The sequence below is a fragment of the Pagrus major genome, chromosome 20, assembly GCF_040436345.1.
Source record: "Pagrus major chromosome 20, Pma_NU_1.0".
In the NCBI taxonomy this organism is placed as follows: Eukaryota; Metazoa; Chordata; class Actinopteri; order Spariformes; family Sparidae; genus Pagrus; species Pagrus major.
Genome location: NC_133234.1, coordinates 23,553,035 through 23,569,353, shown reverse-complemented (window position 1 = coordinate 23,569,353; position 16,319 = coordinate 23,553,035). Strand labels below are relative to the sequence as shown.

The window sequence follows — 16,319 nt, the reverse complement described above, 5'->3', positions numbered from 1 at the left end:
TCTCCAATCTCTCTATGACTCCAAACACTCAAACAAGCATGCCAGGCCAGTAGGTGGCAATGAAGTCCATATTAGAAATACATCAAACGCCAGAGAAGATCACTGAACCATAGAAACCACTATGTTGTGAACTTGTAATTAGACCTAGCAGTGCTATAAATAACTTACACTGGTGCTAACCAAACGTAAACAAATCAGTAGTCCACTGTTGTAGTTGATGAAAACAACAATGGACATATGTGAATTGAGGTGATGATATTATAGTTTACAAGCCCACTTTTTGACATGCCAACACAGAGACACAGAAACCTGAGTTTTGAAAAATCTGCACTTTCGCAGGCCTTTTAAAGAAACTCCAATTAAGTGACGTACAATGCCATGTGCATGTTAATGGGAGGCCAAAACACAAAGAACATTTCTTGGTTCAACAACCATTTCACAAAAATCCAATGTAAAAATGTGTCTTATTGACATTTATCACAATTGTATGGTGTTGAGTGGGATTTGGAGGCTAGGAGAGCAATTGTAGCATGCCGACTCTCTGTTGATAGGAAGTGCCCAGAAGGATACACCTGCATGAAGGCTGGGAGGAACCCCAACTTCGGCTACACCAGTTTTGACTCTTTCGGCTGGTCCTTCCTGGCCCTCTTCAGACTCATGACCCAGGACTACTGGGAGAACCTTTTCCAGCTGGTTGGCACTTCTTTCATCAGTTACATACATATTTATGACCTCTGACTTGGAAAGTTTCATCTTGAAATGAAAGTTATGAATAGATATTTGTTCTTAGTTCTCGTAGCTTCTTTTTTGCTCCAAACACAGATCCTGCGGGCGGCTGGTAAAACATACATGCTGTTCTTTGTGGTGATCATCTTTCTGGGCTCCTTCTACCTCATCAACCTCATCCTGGCTGTGGTAGCCATGGCTTATGATGAACAGAATGAGGCATCGCAGCGAGAGGCTATCGAGAAAGAAGAAGAGTTCCAGCGGCTATTAGAGCAACTCAGGAACCAGGAACAGGTAACTTTTAAGGAGAAAGCTAATCAAGCTATATTTACTTTAACGTATCTGCTTACAACTTCTTAAAGACCAGAGTTTAAGATCAGTTATAAGGAATTAAAGTCTGTTGCTAAATTTTGTTTTGTTCCTGTAATTTCATGATTTAAATGTGATAAAATAATCAACTTTCTAGGGTTGCAACCTAATTTATTTGTCAACAAACAACAAATATAGTTTGTGGTAAAATTGAAGCACCAGTTAGAAGTAATGTTTGTACATCTACTGAAACAGGCCCTACTTCTTGGGAGTCGAGCAACTCTGACCAGTAAGAAGACACTTAGTCATCACACAACATCTGAGATGGCAGACGATGAACGGAGCCTCGACCATGATGAAATTATCAAGGATTGTAACGGGAGACTCATTCCCCGTCTATTAGTCAGAGCACCCACCATGGTCAAGGTTAGTTATCGTCTGGTCAAGAGTTTTCTCACTTATGCTGATGTTTGTTTTTCCATTTCAAGGTTTGATTTGATTTGTGAGTCTATCAGCTGACAGCTGACAGATTTATTGACATGTTTTACAGTCTGCTGAAGATTATGAACTCAAAGAGAAGTCAGTTGGCTCTGTGCACAGCATGCTTCGACTGGACGAACCAGGCCTGACAGGCAGAACTGCGAGTATTACAACTGTGCTCACTGCAGCTGCTATGGAAGGTACAGTGCAAATCGAGTTGAAGATGTAACGCTGATAATGCACCAGCGATCGTCAGAATCACAGAACGAATCCCTGAATATAGGATTAATTTTCTCGATGACACAACAACACGATTATGTCCAATTCAGGGTACTGTTTTCATGCTAAGCTGCAGGGTGTAAGAAGCATCAAGAAGTGCCAAGTTCCTCCAGGGAATGAAGAAATACACACGGCTTAGTTGCAAGTTCTTAGTGGAGATGCTCTAATGTGAGCTGTAATTGCTTAGATTATCAAGCAGTTGTTAACATCATACACTCATTTATCCAAGGCCAATACAGTAGCATTGTTGAGCTCGCCATAGTTGGGCTAATCACATTGTGTGCTGGAGAAATCTGTGTCAACATTCAGTGTGTCACGCCCTTGTGGTGTTAAGCTTTGGCTATTTCAGCTCAACTACAACTTGGCGCAGACTGTAACTGTATTAACTGTATTGTGCATGTCACTTAAAGATATGCTTAGACTACCTAATTGTTTATCTGTCTCTGTCTAGAGTTGGAGGAGGCTCAAAGGCCGTGCCCACCTGGATGGTACAAGTTTGCCGACACGTTCCTGAAGTGGGACTGCTGCCCGCAATGGGTGGTCTTTAAAAAGTGGATGTACTTTGTGGTGATGGACCCTTTTGTCGACCTGGCCATCACCATCTGCATCGTGCTCAACACCCTCTTCATGGCCATGGAGCACTACCCAATGACCCCAGAGTTTGATAACATGCTCTCAGTGGGGAATCTGGTGAATATGCGCCGCATTCAATTTAAATCCTGTCGGTGTCGATTAAAGTTTTATCAGTGCCTGTAAAAGAAACGTATGTCCCTACAGGTGTTCACTGGTATCTTCACAGCGGAAATGTTCTTCAAGCTTATCGCCATGGATCCTTACTACTACTTTCAAGTTGGCTGGAACATTTTCGACAGCATCATTGTCACTCTCAGTCTGGTGGAGTTGGGGCTGGCAAATGTCCAGGGGTTGTCTGTCCTCAGGTCTTTCCGTCTGGTAAGAAACAATGAACTTATTCGTATCCGTTCACCACAAGTTACTACATTATTATTCACTTTATCTGTTTGCCCCTTTCCTGTGTTGGAGATAGCTTCGTGTCTTCAAACTAGCCAAGTCCTGGCCAACTCTCAACATGCTGATCAAGATTATCGGTAACTCAGTAGGAGCTTTAGGAAACCTGACGTTGGTGCTGGCCATCATCGTCTTTATCTTCGCCGTGGTTGGTATGCAGCTCTTTGGCAAGAGCTATAAGGACTGCGTGTGCAAGATCGCCACAGACTGTGAGCTGCCACGCTGGCACATGAACGACTTCTTCCACTCGTTCCTCATCGTGTTTCGTATCCTATGCGGGGAGTGGATCGAGACCATGTGGGACTGCATGGAGGTGGCCGGAGCTGGGATGTGTTTAGTTGTCTTCATGATGGTCATGGTCATCGGAAATCTAGTGGTGAGTGCAGCTATTATTCATTCACTCTGACCTCTGACCAAAGAACAGACCTAGTGGGGGCATTTTACGTCCTGTTACCAGAGAGATGATGACATACAATCCAAAAAGGCCAGTTTGAGAACTAGATCTATGAATTTGAGGCTTATCACAAGCCAAAACACCATCCTCACCGATCACCCACAACAAATAAAAACACTAACAGGTGAAGTGAGAAACACTTATCATCTCTTTCCATAGCAATGTTCTGCTGGGAAACCTTGGGCTCTGAAGACCAAGTACAACCCCTTCATGGTGATGGCACTACTGGAACGTGACAAAGACCTCAAGGTGTCAAAGTGTCGACATAACGTCTCAAATTCCCTGGACCCTAATCTGATTAAACATCAGGACGTGCTGAAACAATTCGGATCCATGAAGGCTCCACCAGGAATCGAACTTGGCTCTGACCCATCAAGGCAAAGACACGGGACTTCTAGGGTCTGAGTTTGCAAGTGAGGCCTCCATTGATTGAACTTGTTCCTGCCTGTCGCACAGATGCTTGATCAGATTGGGATCTGGGGAACGTGGAGGCCAGGTCATGTTCCTCGGGTCATTCCTGAGCAGTTTTTGTAGCGTGGCGGGGTGCATTGTCCTGCTTGCAGGGTCACTGCCATTGGAGAGTGCTGGTGCGAAGAGGGGATGTGCTTGGTCTGCAACAGTGTTTTGTAGGTGTCAAGTGGCATCCACGTGTATGCCAGGACCCAAGGTTTCCCAGGAGAACAATGCATTGTATCAAGATGATCAATGTTTATCTCTTCACCTCTTAGTCCATGTATTGTTTTGGCTGATCATATACAAGGAAACTCAGATCACTCAGATCAATTTCACTGAGATAAAAATAGTTGTTTCCCAGTTTACAATCAGGTTAAATAGACAGGAGGATTTTTATCTTGTGGCTGTGCTGACATCACTTTTACCAGCACACAGTAAATCTTTAGTAGATGGTCATTCCTGAGCTTACAGATGCTGCCACTCAACAACACATACAATATTTCAAACTCTGAACACCTGTCACTGCTGTGAAGCTGTAAAGCTGTCAAACTGTTTTGAAAAATCTCTCTAAATCTAGCAGTTATCTTATTATAATGCCGGGAGATTCTGTGGCCTGCCTGTCTTAGCAGTCTATTGTTAACCCCTCAGCTGAGAGATGCCAACGACGGACAGACACAGCTGGGGGACAACGTTTTATCCACCAGGGGGCTTTACAGTATCTTAGGTATAATAGTATGAATAACACCTAAACTAACAAGACAGAATACGACACATATTTGCAATTTTTTGCTTTTTTGAAGCGTCAAAATCTGAATTCAAAAGTTGTTTGAGCTATACAATAAACACAGATGTTCACATATTCAACTACAAAGAATATCTCCATATGTTACTTTATATAATTACTGTTGAACTGACTCAGCTGCACTAACCTTTTCACACAGTGTCTTGGTGAATTTGGAGGCAGCAGAGTTTGTGATGCTTAGTGAAGAATCCTGAGTGTCATCAGCATGGAAATACTGTCCCTGACATTTCGTCTTGGCCTCACAGAACAAGGACGTACATATAATACAGTTGATCACTCTCAGACATGATTTCCGCATCATATTTAATGACGAGAGCCAAAACAATTTCCTGTTAGGTTATTCATAGAAATGGAAAGGAAATGGCTCATCGTCAAGCTGACAAAAGTATTGGGATGGCCGCACCGTGCCAAAATTACCATTGCTTTTTTGTGTGTCACACTGACCCCCAAGCCTCCATACACTCACCTCACACATAAATGCACACCATTTGCTCTGACATGAAGGCAAATAGTATACTTACACACATCACGGGAGGGGGTTTCTATTTAAATCAAATGACTTGAGCCATCAAACAGTGGTTTTGACCTTGAGTATGTGCTAAGATCCGGCTCAAGTAAGCATGCTGCCACTGAGGGAACAAACACAGACAGCTGAGCGAGCAGAGCTCAGGTGGCAGGGGGCCTGGGTGTTAAGGAAAAGTCATTTGATAGCAGATTGGATCGTAATTGATGAAGAGGTAATCACATTGGGCCATCAGCACCACAGCATATGGAGCAGAGTTGATTTAACGTGTATGTTTAGGGACAAATGCTGCCAACTTTGTGATCATTACCTTTCCCCTCAAGCCGATTCATGATCAAAAATGCTCCTGAATTCACACGTTCTCATCTGCATTTGTTATTTAATTTAGAAATCTTTGTTTTTTTGCCTTCCATACCGACTCCAAAATCTCTTCAAACCACTTCATTTCACTATCATCTTCTGTAAATTTAAGGCTTATGACGATGACTACCAAGACCACGTGGGATCTTTCTCAAAGTTAGAAGTGCCACTATTATGTCTGTTAAATCTGACGCTTCAGGCAGCAGGCAGTTAGCTTAGCTTAGCATAAAGACTGGAGGCAGGGAGAAACAGAAGTTAACAAAACTCACTAATTAATATGTTATTTATTGTTCTGTTTTTTTGTTTTGTTTGCTTGGCAGCTGATTGCCTGGAAACCTCACTGTGACTAAAAGACTCCAGAAAATCTCTGAGCCTGTTCAAGAAATAGTCCTGCATGTAACGCCACATAAAACCACAACCAGTTATTTTTACTTTTTGTTTCTTTGATTAAATAAACACGATATTACATGTTAATTGAAGGTGCTGATAGGCAGATATATTTTAACCTTTGGACTGATCCAAAGCTAACTGTCTGCTGGCTGCCGCTTCAGATTTAACTGATAGACCTTAAAGTTTTGTTGATTCTTCTCGTCTCACTCTTGGAAAACAGAAACACATTTTGAATTGTCCAAAATGTCAACTATTATTTTAATACAAAGATCGAAGGTTACTAGAACTGCTGTAACAATCGAACAATTTGAAATTACCTGAGTGATATTTCAGAGAATCTGAGAGCATTATTTTGTGCATCACTAACACTGAAACCTCTGCTATAATTTTTTTTTTCCTATAAAATCTCATCATATCTGTTTCCACTCCTTTACCGTTGGGCTTATATTCAGCTCATCCTTTCCCCTCAGCTCTCTTTACTGATTCACAGCTCCTACACTGAAATGAGAGAGATCAGTCTGACACTGGCCCGTGTAACCATGATCTCCCGCTAAACCTAAGAAATAGGAACCGAGAAATTGACTAACAGGGTTAGATACTAAAGATAGCTGCGTCTGCAACAGGAGGCAGACGACATAATATTCATCGATGTGCCGTCACAGAACCAATTTGATACGTGATGTGTATTTGAGCTGGTCCAAACTTTTGTGTTTACTTTGCCCATGTCGACACACTTTGACTGAGTGATCAGTGACTATTAGCTTTGCCGTCGGAAAAGTTAATAATCCCAGATAATTGAATTGTTATGCATTGATCACAGATATAAACTGAAATAACTGAAAAACAACATATGTCATATAAGGAAGCTGCATTCTACATAAGGACTGTGTGCATCTCTTTCATGTCAGATATAGACTGTATTTGACTGTATATTTGTCCTTACCTTCATCCCTCCTTCGTATTTCTGTCGTCAGGTGTTGAACCTCTTCCTGGCCTTGCTGCTCAGCTCGTTCAGTGGAGACAACCTCTCAGCAGGGGACGATGACGGAGAGATGAACAATCTCCAGATTGCCATTGGCAGGATCACACGGGGGATCGACTGGTTCAAAGCGTTTGTCATTCGAACGGTCTTGCAGATTCTTGGCAGAAAGCCCAAAGAGCCTAAGGAGGACCCGACGATTGACGAAGACCCTAAAACGGAGGAAATTGAAATGAACCACTTAGACTCCAGTCAGGACCTCAAAATGGCAGATGGAATATCTAATTGTTTGGTCGAAGGCCGGCCTTCTGGATTTATTTTGGATGGAGAGCACAGTCTCAATGTGCCCATCGCCCAGGGAGAGTCAGACTTTGAAAACCTGGGCGAGGATGATGAGGATGAAGACGATGACGATGATGCTGATAATGCTGATGACTCAGAGACAACAGATGAGAAAAATAACCAACATTACTCAGTAAGTACTGCAGGTCAAGCAACGTGTTTACGAGTTCAAAAGCTGTTTTAACAATGGACACGTCACCCAAAAAAGACCATTATGCATCTAACATGGCACAAAACAGCGGAGGGGTTCCTGAAATGCAATGCTGCTTGTTCACTCGTGTAGCTTTAATGTTCCTGGTATAAACTGATTGTGCTTAATTGATATTTCCCACATTCTCCGGTTTTCAATCAACCACATTTACAAACCAGTAAACTGATTTATGTGTGTGTCACATCCTGCACAGCCCGCAGTAAGCACTGGCAGGCGAGATTATCAGCCAACCACTGTCTGTACACGCCCACACACCCTCACCGAGACATTAATAACCAAAAAAAACTCAAGTTAATTTCTCTCTTTTTGCTGTATTTCAGGAAAACCTAGAAGATGAAATTAGCGTACCTGAAAATGCTAAAGTGAGTAACTCTGTAGACCCGCAAGGACCAAAGCAATCCTTGTTACAAATTCAAATCTTCATCTGTCGTTTCACAAATGTCGGGGTTCTGCCAAAAATAAATGGGGAATAAAATGAATAATGTACATATTTTGCATGGTGGCTTTGTAACTGAGCTTTAATTGTAATTCTTGACTAGCTGATGGGTGCTTTGAATGATGGGGATTCTTCAGTGTGTAGCACAGCTGACTATCAACCACCTGAGCCTGAACCAGAAGAAGTAGAAGAAGAAGAACCAGACCCAGTGGAGCCAGAGGCCTGCTTCACTGAAAGTAAGTAAACGCTATAAAACAGAATCAATTAACCGCGAACAGTTATCGTTTGTTCGTTTTTTTAATGACAGTGCTCATGGCGTTGAAATCAAACCTTTTGGAGTAATCACAAACTGATTTTCCTCTCCCTCCAGACTGTGTGAGGCGCTGGCCATGTCTGACCGTGGACATCACCCAAGGTAGAGGCAAGAAATGGTGGAACCTCCGTCGGACCTGCTTCACTATAGTGGAGCATGACTGGTTTGAAACCTTCATAATTTTTATGATCCTCCTCAGCAGTGGCGCTCTGGTGAGTGCTGTCATCAGTGCAACAAATTTAGAAATGTTGACTGTTTTATGGTAGTGTTAAGATACTGTATCACTGTTGGACATGTAGCTAGGTGTCTGATTTCTTCTTTTGGCAGGCCTTTGAAGACATAAACATAGAAAGACGCCGAACCATCAAAATTATTCTGGAGTATGCTGACAAAGTTTTCACCTACATCTTTGTCATTGAGATGCTCCTTAAATGGGTCGCATATGGCTTCAAGACCTACTTCACCAACGCTTGGTGTTGGTTAGACTTCTTCATTGTAGATGTAAGTTTTGACATCTTATCTTAATGCTGACCTGTGTGCGTAACTTTCAGCAGAACATACATGCAATCATGTTTCATGTCTATAGACTGTATAAAAGTAGTGGACGTAGCGACCATGATGTCAACCATTGGTTTGTAAACTACCGTTTTTAAGCCGTCGCCATCTTGGGCGAAAGTGACGAGAGGGTAGAGCTGGGGGAAAGTGAGAGCTAGTGTTTTAATTATTTTGACAGGCTGAAAAAATCTAAGTGATTAAGACCATGAACTCATTCAGAGAGTAGGGTCATTTTCTCATAGTCTTCTACACAATCGGACATTTTGCAACCGGTGATGTCGGCCCGGCTGACCATTAGAGAGAAAGCGGGTTCAAGACACTTCTACAATGACCTTCATTATCAGATCAGGAGGCTACAACCACTTCTTCTATACAGTCTATGCTTTTTGTCAGATAAAGTTTGTGGTTACACTCGAATGGGAAATGTTCTGATTCTGCCGCAGGTTTCCCTGGTTAGTTTAGTCGCCAACTGGATGGGCTACTCCGACCTGGGACCAATCAAATCCCTCAGAACTCTCAGGGCGCTAAGGCCTCTTCGAGCACTGTCGAGATTTGAAGGGATGAGGGTACGTTTTTGTCCGTACAACTACATTCGAGCAACGTGCATGACTAACATTGATTCAAATGAAAAGGCTGTGATGTATCATGCATTATCCTACTAATTTCCCCTACATTTTTTGTTTAATGCATGCTTTTGCTGTGGCTGCTGTAACAGTGCTGACCAAGGTAAGAGTACTTACAAAACTAGATGACACGTTTGTTGCTCACTACTAATACTACTAATAAATAAAACAAAATAAACTGAGAAATAATTCCACACATTTCTCCACAATTCCTTAATCCTAACAAAGTCTTCTCGTTCGGGCAGGTGGTGGTGAACGCTCTTGTCGGAGCAATTCCCTCCATCTTCAACGTGCTGTTGGTGTGTCTGATCTTCTGGCTCATATTCAGCATCATGGGAGTCAACCTGTTTGCTGGGAAGTTCTGGCGCTGCGTCAACACCACCACAGACGAGCTTATCCCCATGAATGAGGTCAACAACCACAGCGAATGCTTGGCCCTCAAAGAAGCCACGCAGGAGGCCCGCTGGGTCAACGTCAAAGTCAACTATGACAACGTGGGATCGGGCTACCTGTCCCTGCTTCAAGTGGTGAGGAGTGCCGTTTCCATTATTATACACCTGGAACATCTTGGAAAAAACTGTGATTTCAAACGTTGTGTTCAATGACCTGTTTCTGTGCATTTTTAGGCGACTTTCAAAGGCTGGATGGACATCATGTATGCTGCCGTTGACTCAAGAGAGGTGGTTATTATTTATACTTATGTCTAATTGTATGTATCTTAATAAACAAACTGCATCGTTTAAATGTATATTTGCTTTCCCAACTATTCTCTTAGTATTGAAATATTAAATATGTTGTTAGCCCTTTGTTTTACAACCATATCAGTACTGTATACATAGCAAACCCTCTATTATCCTATATTAATGTATACTTAATAATATTTAAAGCAGCAGTTGTGCGAGGAATCACAAAAAACAAACGAAATAAAATTTTAAAAGTTAAAAATTAATTTGGTAAAGGACAGACTGTACACTAAGTAAGCCTTTTATTGGGTGTATTTATAGAAATAATATCAGTAACATCAATAAGTCCATCTGCTTTGCCAGGGGGTCATATATTCTCCCTACCCTTTCGAACACCACCCTGCACTTTAAGTTAATTGAATATATATGTAATATATACTGTATGTGACAGATGGTGATGGTGAAGTGAGTCCCGTCTTTGAATCAACAAGTGCCTTCATGGCCAGTATCGTATTCCTGCATAACCTTTTATCCCCTGTGTTACTTACTTACTCTTACTTGTTATACTTAAACATTTAGTAACAGGTAAAGGACTTTAATGAATAAAATGTTTTGTTATTTTAGGTAGAGGAGCAACCTTCTTATGAGATCAACCTCTACATGTACATATACTTCGTCATCTTCATCATCTTCGGCTCCTTCTTCACACTCAACCTCTTCATTGGCGTCATTATTGACAATTTCAACCAACAAAAGAAAAAGATAAGTATCACACTTAATCTTCGATGTAGTCTGATACGACTGATGTTTTTTCATTCTTCATTTTAAAGCACAGAAAAGTTGTCACCTTCTTTAAATGCTCTATAATGACTTTTTATGTTTTGTCTTTGCACTTTGGAGATAAAGACATCTTCATGACGGAGGAACAGAAAAAGTACTACGACGCCATGAAGAAACTTGGTTCCAAGAAGCCACAGAAGCCAATTCCACGTCCGACTGTATGTCAGTCATTTACAACTGCGTGATTATTTCAGTCGCTGATAGTAATATTAGCATTAGCCGTTATATTGACCCCTACGCTGACCTTTTCTGCACGCTGCTGGTGTGAACAGGCCAAATGATCCTATTGCGTTTGTGTTTCTGTTCCTCGCCCTCCCCCGATCTCCCTTTGACCTGCAGAACCTAATCCAAGGAATGGTGTTTGACTTCATCAGTCAGCAGTTCTTTGACATCTTCATCATGGTGCTCATCTGCCTTAATATGGTGACCATGATGGTGGAGACGGACAACCAAAGTCCAGAGAAGGAAGATTTCCTCTTCAAAGTAAACGTGGCCTTCATTGTCGTCTTCACCGGCGAGTGTGTATTGAAGCTTTTTGCCCTGCGACAATACTTCTTCACCAATGGATGGAACGTTTTTGATTTTGTTGTGGTCATCTTGTCCATAGCTGGTGGGTACCTAATGCATTGCAGGCACCACTGTGAATTACATGTGTTCAAACAGTCGTTAGGGGTTCATGTATCGTCTCTGATTGTAGTTTGTCTCTTCTCATTTCAGGTACGATGCTCTCAGATATAATTGAGAAGTACTTTGTGTCGCCAACTCTGTTCAGAGTGATCAGACTGGCCAGAATAGGCAGGATTCTGCGTCTTATTAAAGGAGCCAAGGGCATTCGGACGCTTCTCTTCGCTCTGATGATGTCGCTTCCTGCCCTGTTCAATATTGGGCTCCTGCTCTTCCTCATTATGTTTATCTTCTCCATATTTGGCATGTCAAACTTTGCCTATGTCAAAAAACAAGCTGGAATCGATGACGTATTTAATTTTGAGACATTTGGTGGTAGCATTATCTGTTTGTTTGAGATCACAACGTCAGCCGGTTGGGATGGACTTTTACTTCCAATGCTGAACAAGGAGTATCCAGACTGCGATCCAGACTTCGAGAACCCAGGCACGGATGTCAAGGGTAACTGCGGCAACCCGGGCATGAGCATGATCTTCTTCTGCAGCTACATCATCATCTCATTCTTAGTGGTGGTCAACATGTATATCGCCATCATCTTAGAGAACTTCAATGTGGCGCAGGAGGAGAGCGGTGATGCGCTCTGTGAGGATGACTTTGAGATGTTCAATGAGACTTGGGAGAAGTTTGACCTAGATGGAACTCAGTTTATTGAGTATAACCGGCTCTCAGATTTTTGTGATGCCTTGCAGGAGCCGCTGAGGGTCGCAAAGCCCAACCGGCTTCGTCTGATTGAAATGGATCTGCCCCTGGTAATTGGGGACAGGATCCACTGCCTGGATGTCTTATTGGCCGTCACACAGATGGTCTTAGGCGACACGGTGGAGATGGCGGCAATGCGGGAGAGCATTGAGGCCAAGTTCATCCTGAGCAACCCCACCTCAGACTCCTTTGCACCGATTACCACAACGGTGCGCCACAAAGAAGAACAGATGGCTGCTGTAATCATTCAGAGGGCGTACCGCAACCACCTACTGAAACGCTGCATACACCACGCTGCTTTTATGCACCGCTGTAAGAGGATGGGTAGAAAGGACGCAGGTGAAGAGCCACCGGAAAAAGAGGGGATGCTTGCACGCAGGATGGGAGTGCTCTATGGGAGCAATGCGGACCTTGCGGAGGAGATGGAGCGGGCTGCTTTAGAAACTCTGGCAGGCCAACAGCTTCCTGATCCAGAGACATTGTCATATTACTCAGAGCCTGACTGTGGTACAGAGCACCAAGAGCCAAATATCATGGTTGTACCTGTAGAAATTACTAATGAGGTTTTATTACATTCTGCCCCTAACCAATACCTCTTGGCCCTGCAGGCAAACCTGAGAGAGTCGATTGTATAACAAACAGCAGAATAATATTTATTATGTCCCCTTGTTGTTTTACACCATTTAACGTAGTAGTGTTAGCAGTTGATAATGGAGCTGCAATTCCCACTGTAGAAAAGCTTACACAGCGCTACGGAACGTTTAAACTGCATTTTTGATAATTAAACTTAAAAAAACAATTTCTGTTTCTTCATGCAATGTTTAAGTGTCTTTTTGGTTTGAAGGTGGAAATGGAGTAAATGGTCTTCTCTGAAAATAACCATATCTACATCAGCAAATATAGCCGCCATTAATTCTCAATGAGAAGGATAGCCGAATAACTTAAATTAACTTTTTTGTGTAATGTTAAATGAGCTCTGAGACAAAAATCACCAGTGTCACGTGACATTGTAGCATCTTTTCTGTGCATGTGATGGTACTCAAATTGACATTTACAAATTAAGGGGAAACATTCGATATGATTTCTCAACGTTTAAATGCACACAGGCTTTCATGGGACTCCAACACTTCAAATTTCTTTCTTTACAACTACTATCAGCCAATGAAAAACTAGCTTGTGTTCACTGTTGTAGGGAAACATCATAACAGACCAGATTCAATCTTGAAATTGCAAGATAGAGCAAGGTTTTGCTCACGTTGTGTTCCTGAAAGAATCCTCAACATATTTCAAACCTTTGGATGGATTTTAATGCGCCCTATGGTTGAAGCTTTCATTTAGGTGAGCAGTAACTTTGCTTTCGGTATGCTTATTACCAGAAAACCAAACCATGTACACCAGTTTCTAACCAAAGAGTAACTTGACAATCACATGGCATGTAAAAGTTTGCAGGAGAGATTATCACTGGACTCTGTGTCGCCTTATAAGACATCCATTATTTTCGCCTCCTCTCATGCGGCACTATTACCCAACTCTGAAGAACAATATTTGAAAAATAAATTAGTATGCACGTGAAACTACTTCGTCTTGAGAGCCACATGCAAATTGTACCATTTCATGGCTACAAATGAGTCATTTGTTTTCATTTTAGAAAAATTAAACAGAACACAATCCTACAGTATTTCTGCGTACTTCTAAGTTCTAAGTTCACCAGTGAAACCCTGATCTCTGTTATACTATATTAGTTAACAATAAAATGGGCCAGCTAATGCAGTTTACATCTGTCCCTGAGTGGCTCGTTCAGACAGTCCCAGTTTATATTGCACTATTTATATCCCTTCCAGGTCGAGTGAGAGCAGTTGACTGTGTAAGACTGAGAGACCTTCCTGTTTTCTAAGATGACTTCATCACTGATATGTGCATGTCTTATAAATGTTTTGTCTATTTCTTTCTGTCGTCGGTCCCCTCAGACAGATCTCAAAACTCAAAGCAGTCACTTGTTTTTTCAATTTGGTGGGTTTCAATTTCAGCATTTAAGATTTAAAAGGTTATCTGTGACTGTAAACTTAAAGATGTGATGTTTACATCAGCATGGTTGCATAACAGAACTGCTCATCTCTCTCTTCATTTCAACTGTTTTCTGTATTTCTCTTCCCAGCAACACTAATCAGAGCAATAAAAACAAGTACTTTGTTACTGGCTGTACATTTTAAAATAAGTTTTTTTCCTCAGGTTGTAACATAACAGACACAGCTGAGTGCCGGGTTAGTTAAATACATGGCTCTGGAGTTAAACGAATACCACACTTCCCAATGTGTAGATAATCACACCTAAAAAAATATATAGATATCTTTATGCACAGTGGATCTAGTCACCTCAAGCTTGTCCTCGTGTAGAAAAGTAGGCTTCACGTGCTGTTGTGTAAGTCTTAACTGAATTTAAAATGTCTTACTCTGAGTATATAAACATGAACAACATAAGCACTTTTACAGTTTTCTAGTTTTTTTCTTTTCTTTTTTTTTTACAGTAGACTCTAGAGGGTTGTCTCTTCTCTTGTTTTTGTGTTCATCACTGTTTTAACATCAACCCAATGAATGTTTCCTCTACGAGGGGTCTCTTTGTCTTATCCTGCTGCCGCAGCATGGCAGTAATTCCTGTCAGAAGTCTGTAATCTTACCTGCAGCAAATCCCATTTGAGACTGACACACTGCTGCACCACTTAGCTATGGTCTCCTCTGATGGTACGGTCAGATCCACAAGACAGCGTCCTCCTTTTGTTTACATTTCTAATGGAGGGAGAGTCACATGGGGAGCTTTACTGGTTCACCCACAGTCAGTGTTGCCTGTATATACATTTTTTTGTTTTTTTTCTGTATTGTACATTTATATCATTTTGTTATTGTACAAATTGTAACTATATTCTGAGAATAAAATACTTCTTGTAGGGAAAAGTAGGCTGTTTATGGTGTCACTAGCTGCATTATGTGTCGCCTGTGAACCTACGCTGGTGCACTGAGCCCCTCTGGTGGTTGTACGCTGAACACAACACACTGCAGACTGATGAACTCCCCCTTCTGTCACTTGAGAGTAGACTTGTTAGGGCTGAACAATATCCAAAAAATAATCAAATCAAATGATAAAGGAAAGGTCATTTTACATTTCATTAGTTTTCACTGAAAAAGTGTGTAACATTTATGTGATTTCTGCTCGACTCTAATATTTTGATTAATTGTTCAGCCCTGTCAAGACGCCACTTATCCTCTATACGGTGTATTTTTTTTTCCTTTCTGGTAATTAAATGTTTTCATTTTTGAAGGTCTGTATAGTGTATTTTGCGGTGAAATTTGAAAGTTTTGGGTTTTGCAGCCACAGATTTTTACACAATCGGTGGGTCAGTGAGTATTTATAGAGGCAGGAAGAGTAACAAAGGAAGTGTGGCTCATTGATGCATTATAGGCACAAAATGTAAATTAGTCTGACACATTTTTGGGCAACAATGGAGCTATATGAGGCTTTGACAACACAGACGGTCTTTGTTAGCAATGTAAGTTCATTTCAAAGTTAGTGTTGGTGATAAGAAAAATATAGTATAATTGTCCATCTTAGCCTTAAGGCTCTCTGTTCTGTGTCTCTGAAACAGAAAACCGATCTGCTCATTGCAGCTCTGTATACTGAATTACACAGCTTGCTTGTCCAGTCGCTTTTTTTTGTGTGTGTCAACAAACAAAAACAAGCACCGCCTCTTCCAAGAAATGAGGAGGGGGGCTGTTTGATTTTTTCAGATATTTTTTGCGGTTGCACGCAGAGGTAACATAAGTGGGATGTGAGCTCAGCTGGGGAGTTTCTCTGCAAATATGTGTTTTCAGCTCCGGCTGCCTGGCAGAGAAGTGCCACTTTGTTCCTTGGGCTTTTTTTCAAAGGGAGACTTTGATGTCCAGCAAGCATAAATAATTAGGGCTGCATCTAATGACTATTTTAGTTATTGGTTCATCTGCTGATTTTTAGAAAAAGGACTACCAAAAAAGTTGCAGATTAATTTTTCTTTTGATTCACTGATCACAACTATATCATTAATAGTTCCCTCCTCTGACAGCTGTGTTTGTTTTAAACCATTTTTGGGCAGCCAACACTGCTTATACAAAGTGAAAGATTGAA

General features: G+C 41.5%; 1 protein-coding gene across 1 annotated transcript in view; it reads left to right on the top strand.

Moving 5' to 3' along the window:
- scn4aa (sodium channel, voltage-gated, type IV, alpha, a) overlaps positions 1 to 12,802 on the top strand; it is a 29,204-nt gene extending 16,402 nt beyond the window's left edge. The window contains exons 9-27 of the mRNA XM_073490173.1: positions 552 to 693; positions 823 to 1,020; positions 1,291 to 1,461; positions 1,586 to 1,715; positions 2,246 to 2,484; positions 2,572 to 2,745; positions 2,840 to 3,196; positions 6,777 to 7,256; positions 7,655 to 7,696; positions 7,874 to 8,006; positions 8,141 to 8,295; positions 8,411 to 8,584; positions 9,082 to 9,204; positions 9,507 to 9,788; positions 9,888 to 9,941; positions 10,569 to 10,706; positions 10,838 to 10,942; positions 11,124 to 11,394; positions 11,502 to 12,802. Coding sequence (XP_073346274.1) covers positions 552 to 693; positions 823 to 1,020; positions 1,291 to 1,461; positions 1,586 to 1,715; positions 2,246 to 2,484; positions 2,572 to 2,745; positions 2,840 to 3,196; positions 6,777 to 7,256; positions 7,655 to 7,696; positions 7,874 to 8,006; positions 8,141 to 8,295; positions 8,411 to 8,584; positions 9,082 to 9,204; positions 9,507 to 9,788; positions 9,888 to 9,941; positions 10,569 to 10,706; positions 10,838 to 10,942; positions 11,124 to 11,394; positions 11,502 to 12,802 — 4,669 coding nt within the window. The remainder of the gene's footprint in view (positions 1 to 551; positions 694 to 822; positions 1,021 to 1,290; positions 1,462 to 1,585; positions 1,716 to 2,245; positions 2,485 to 2,571; positions 2,746 to 2,839; positions 3,197 to 6,776; positions 7,257 to 7,654; positions 7,697 to 7,873; positions 8,007 to 8,140; positions 8,296 to 8,410; positions 8,585 to 9,081; positions 9,205 to 9,506; positions 9,789 to 9,887; positions 9,942 to 10,568; positions 10,707 to 10,837; positions 10,943 to 11,123; positions 11,395 to 11,501) is intronic.
- The last annotated feature ends 3,517 nt before the right edge of the window (positions 12,803 to 16,319 follow it).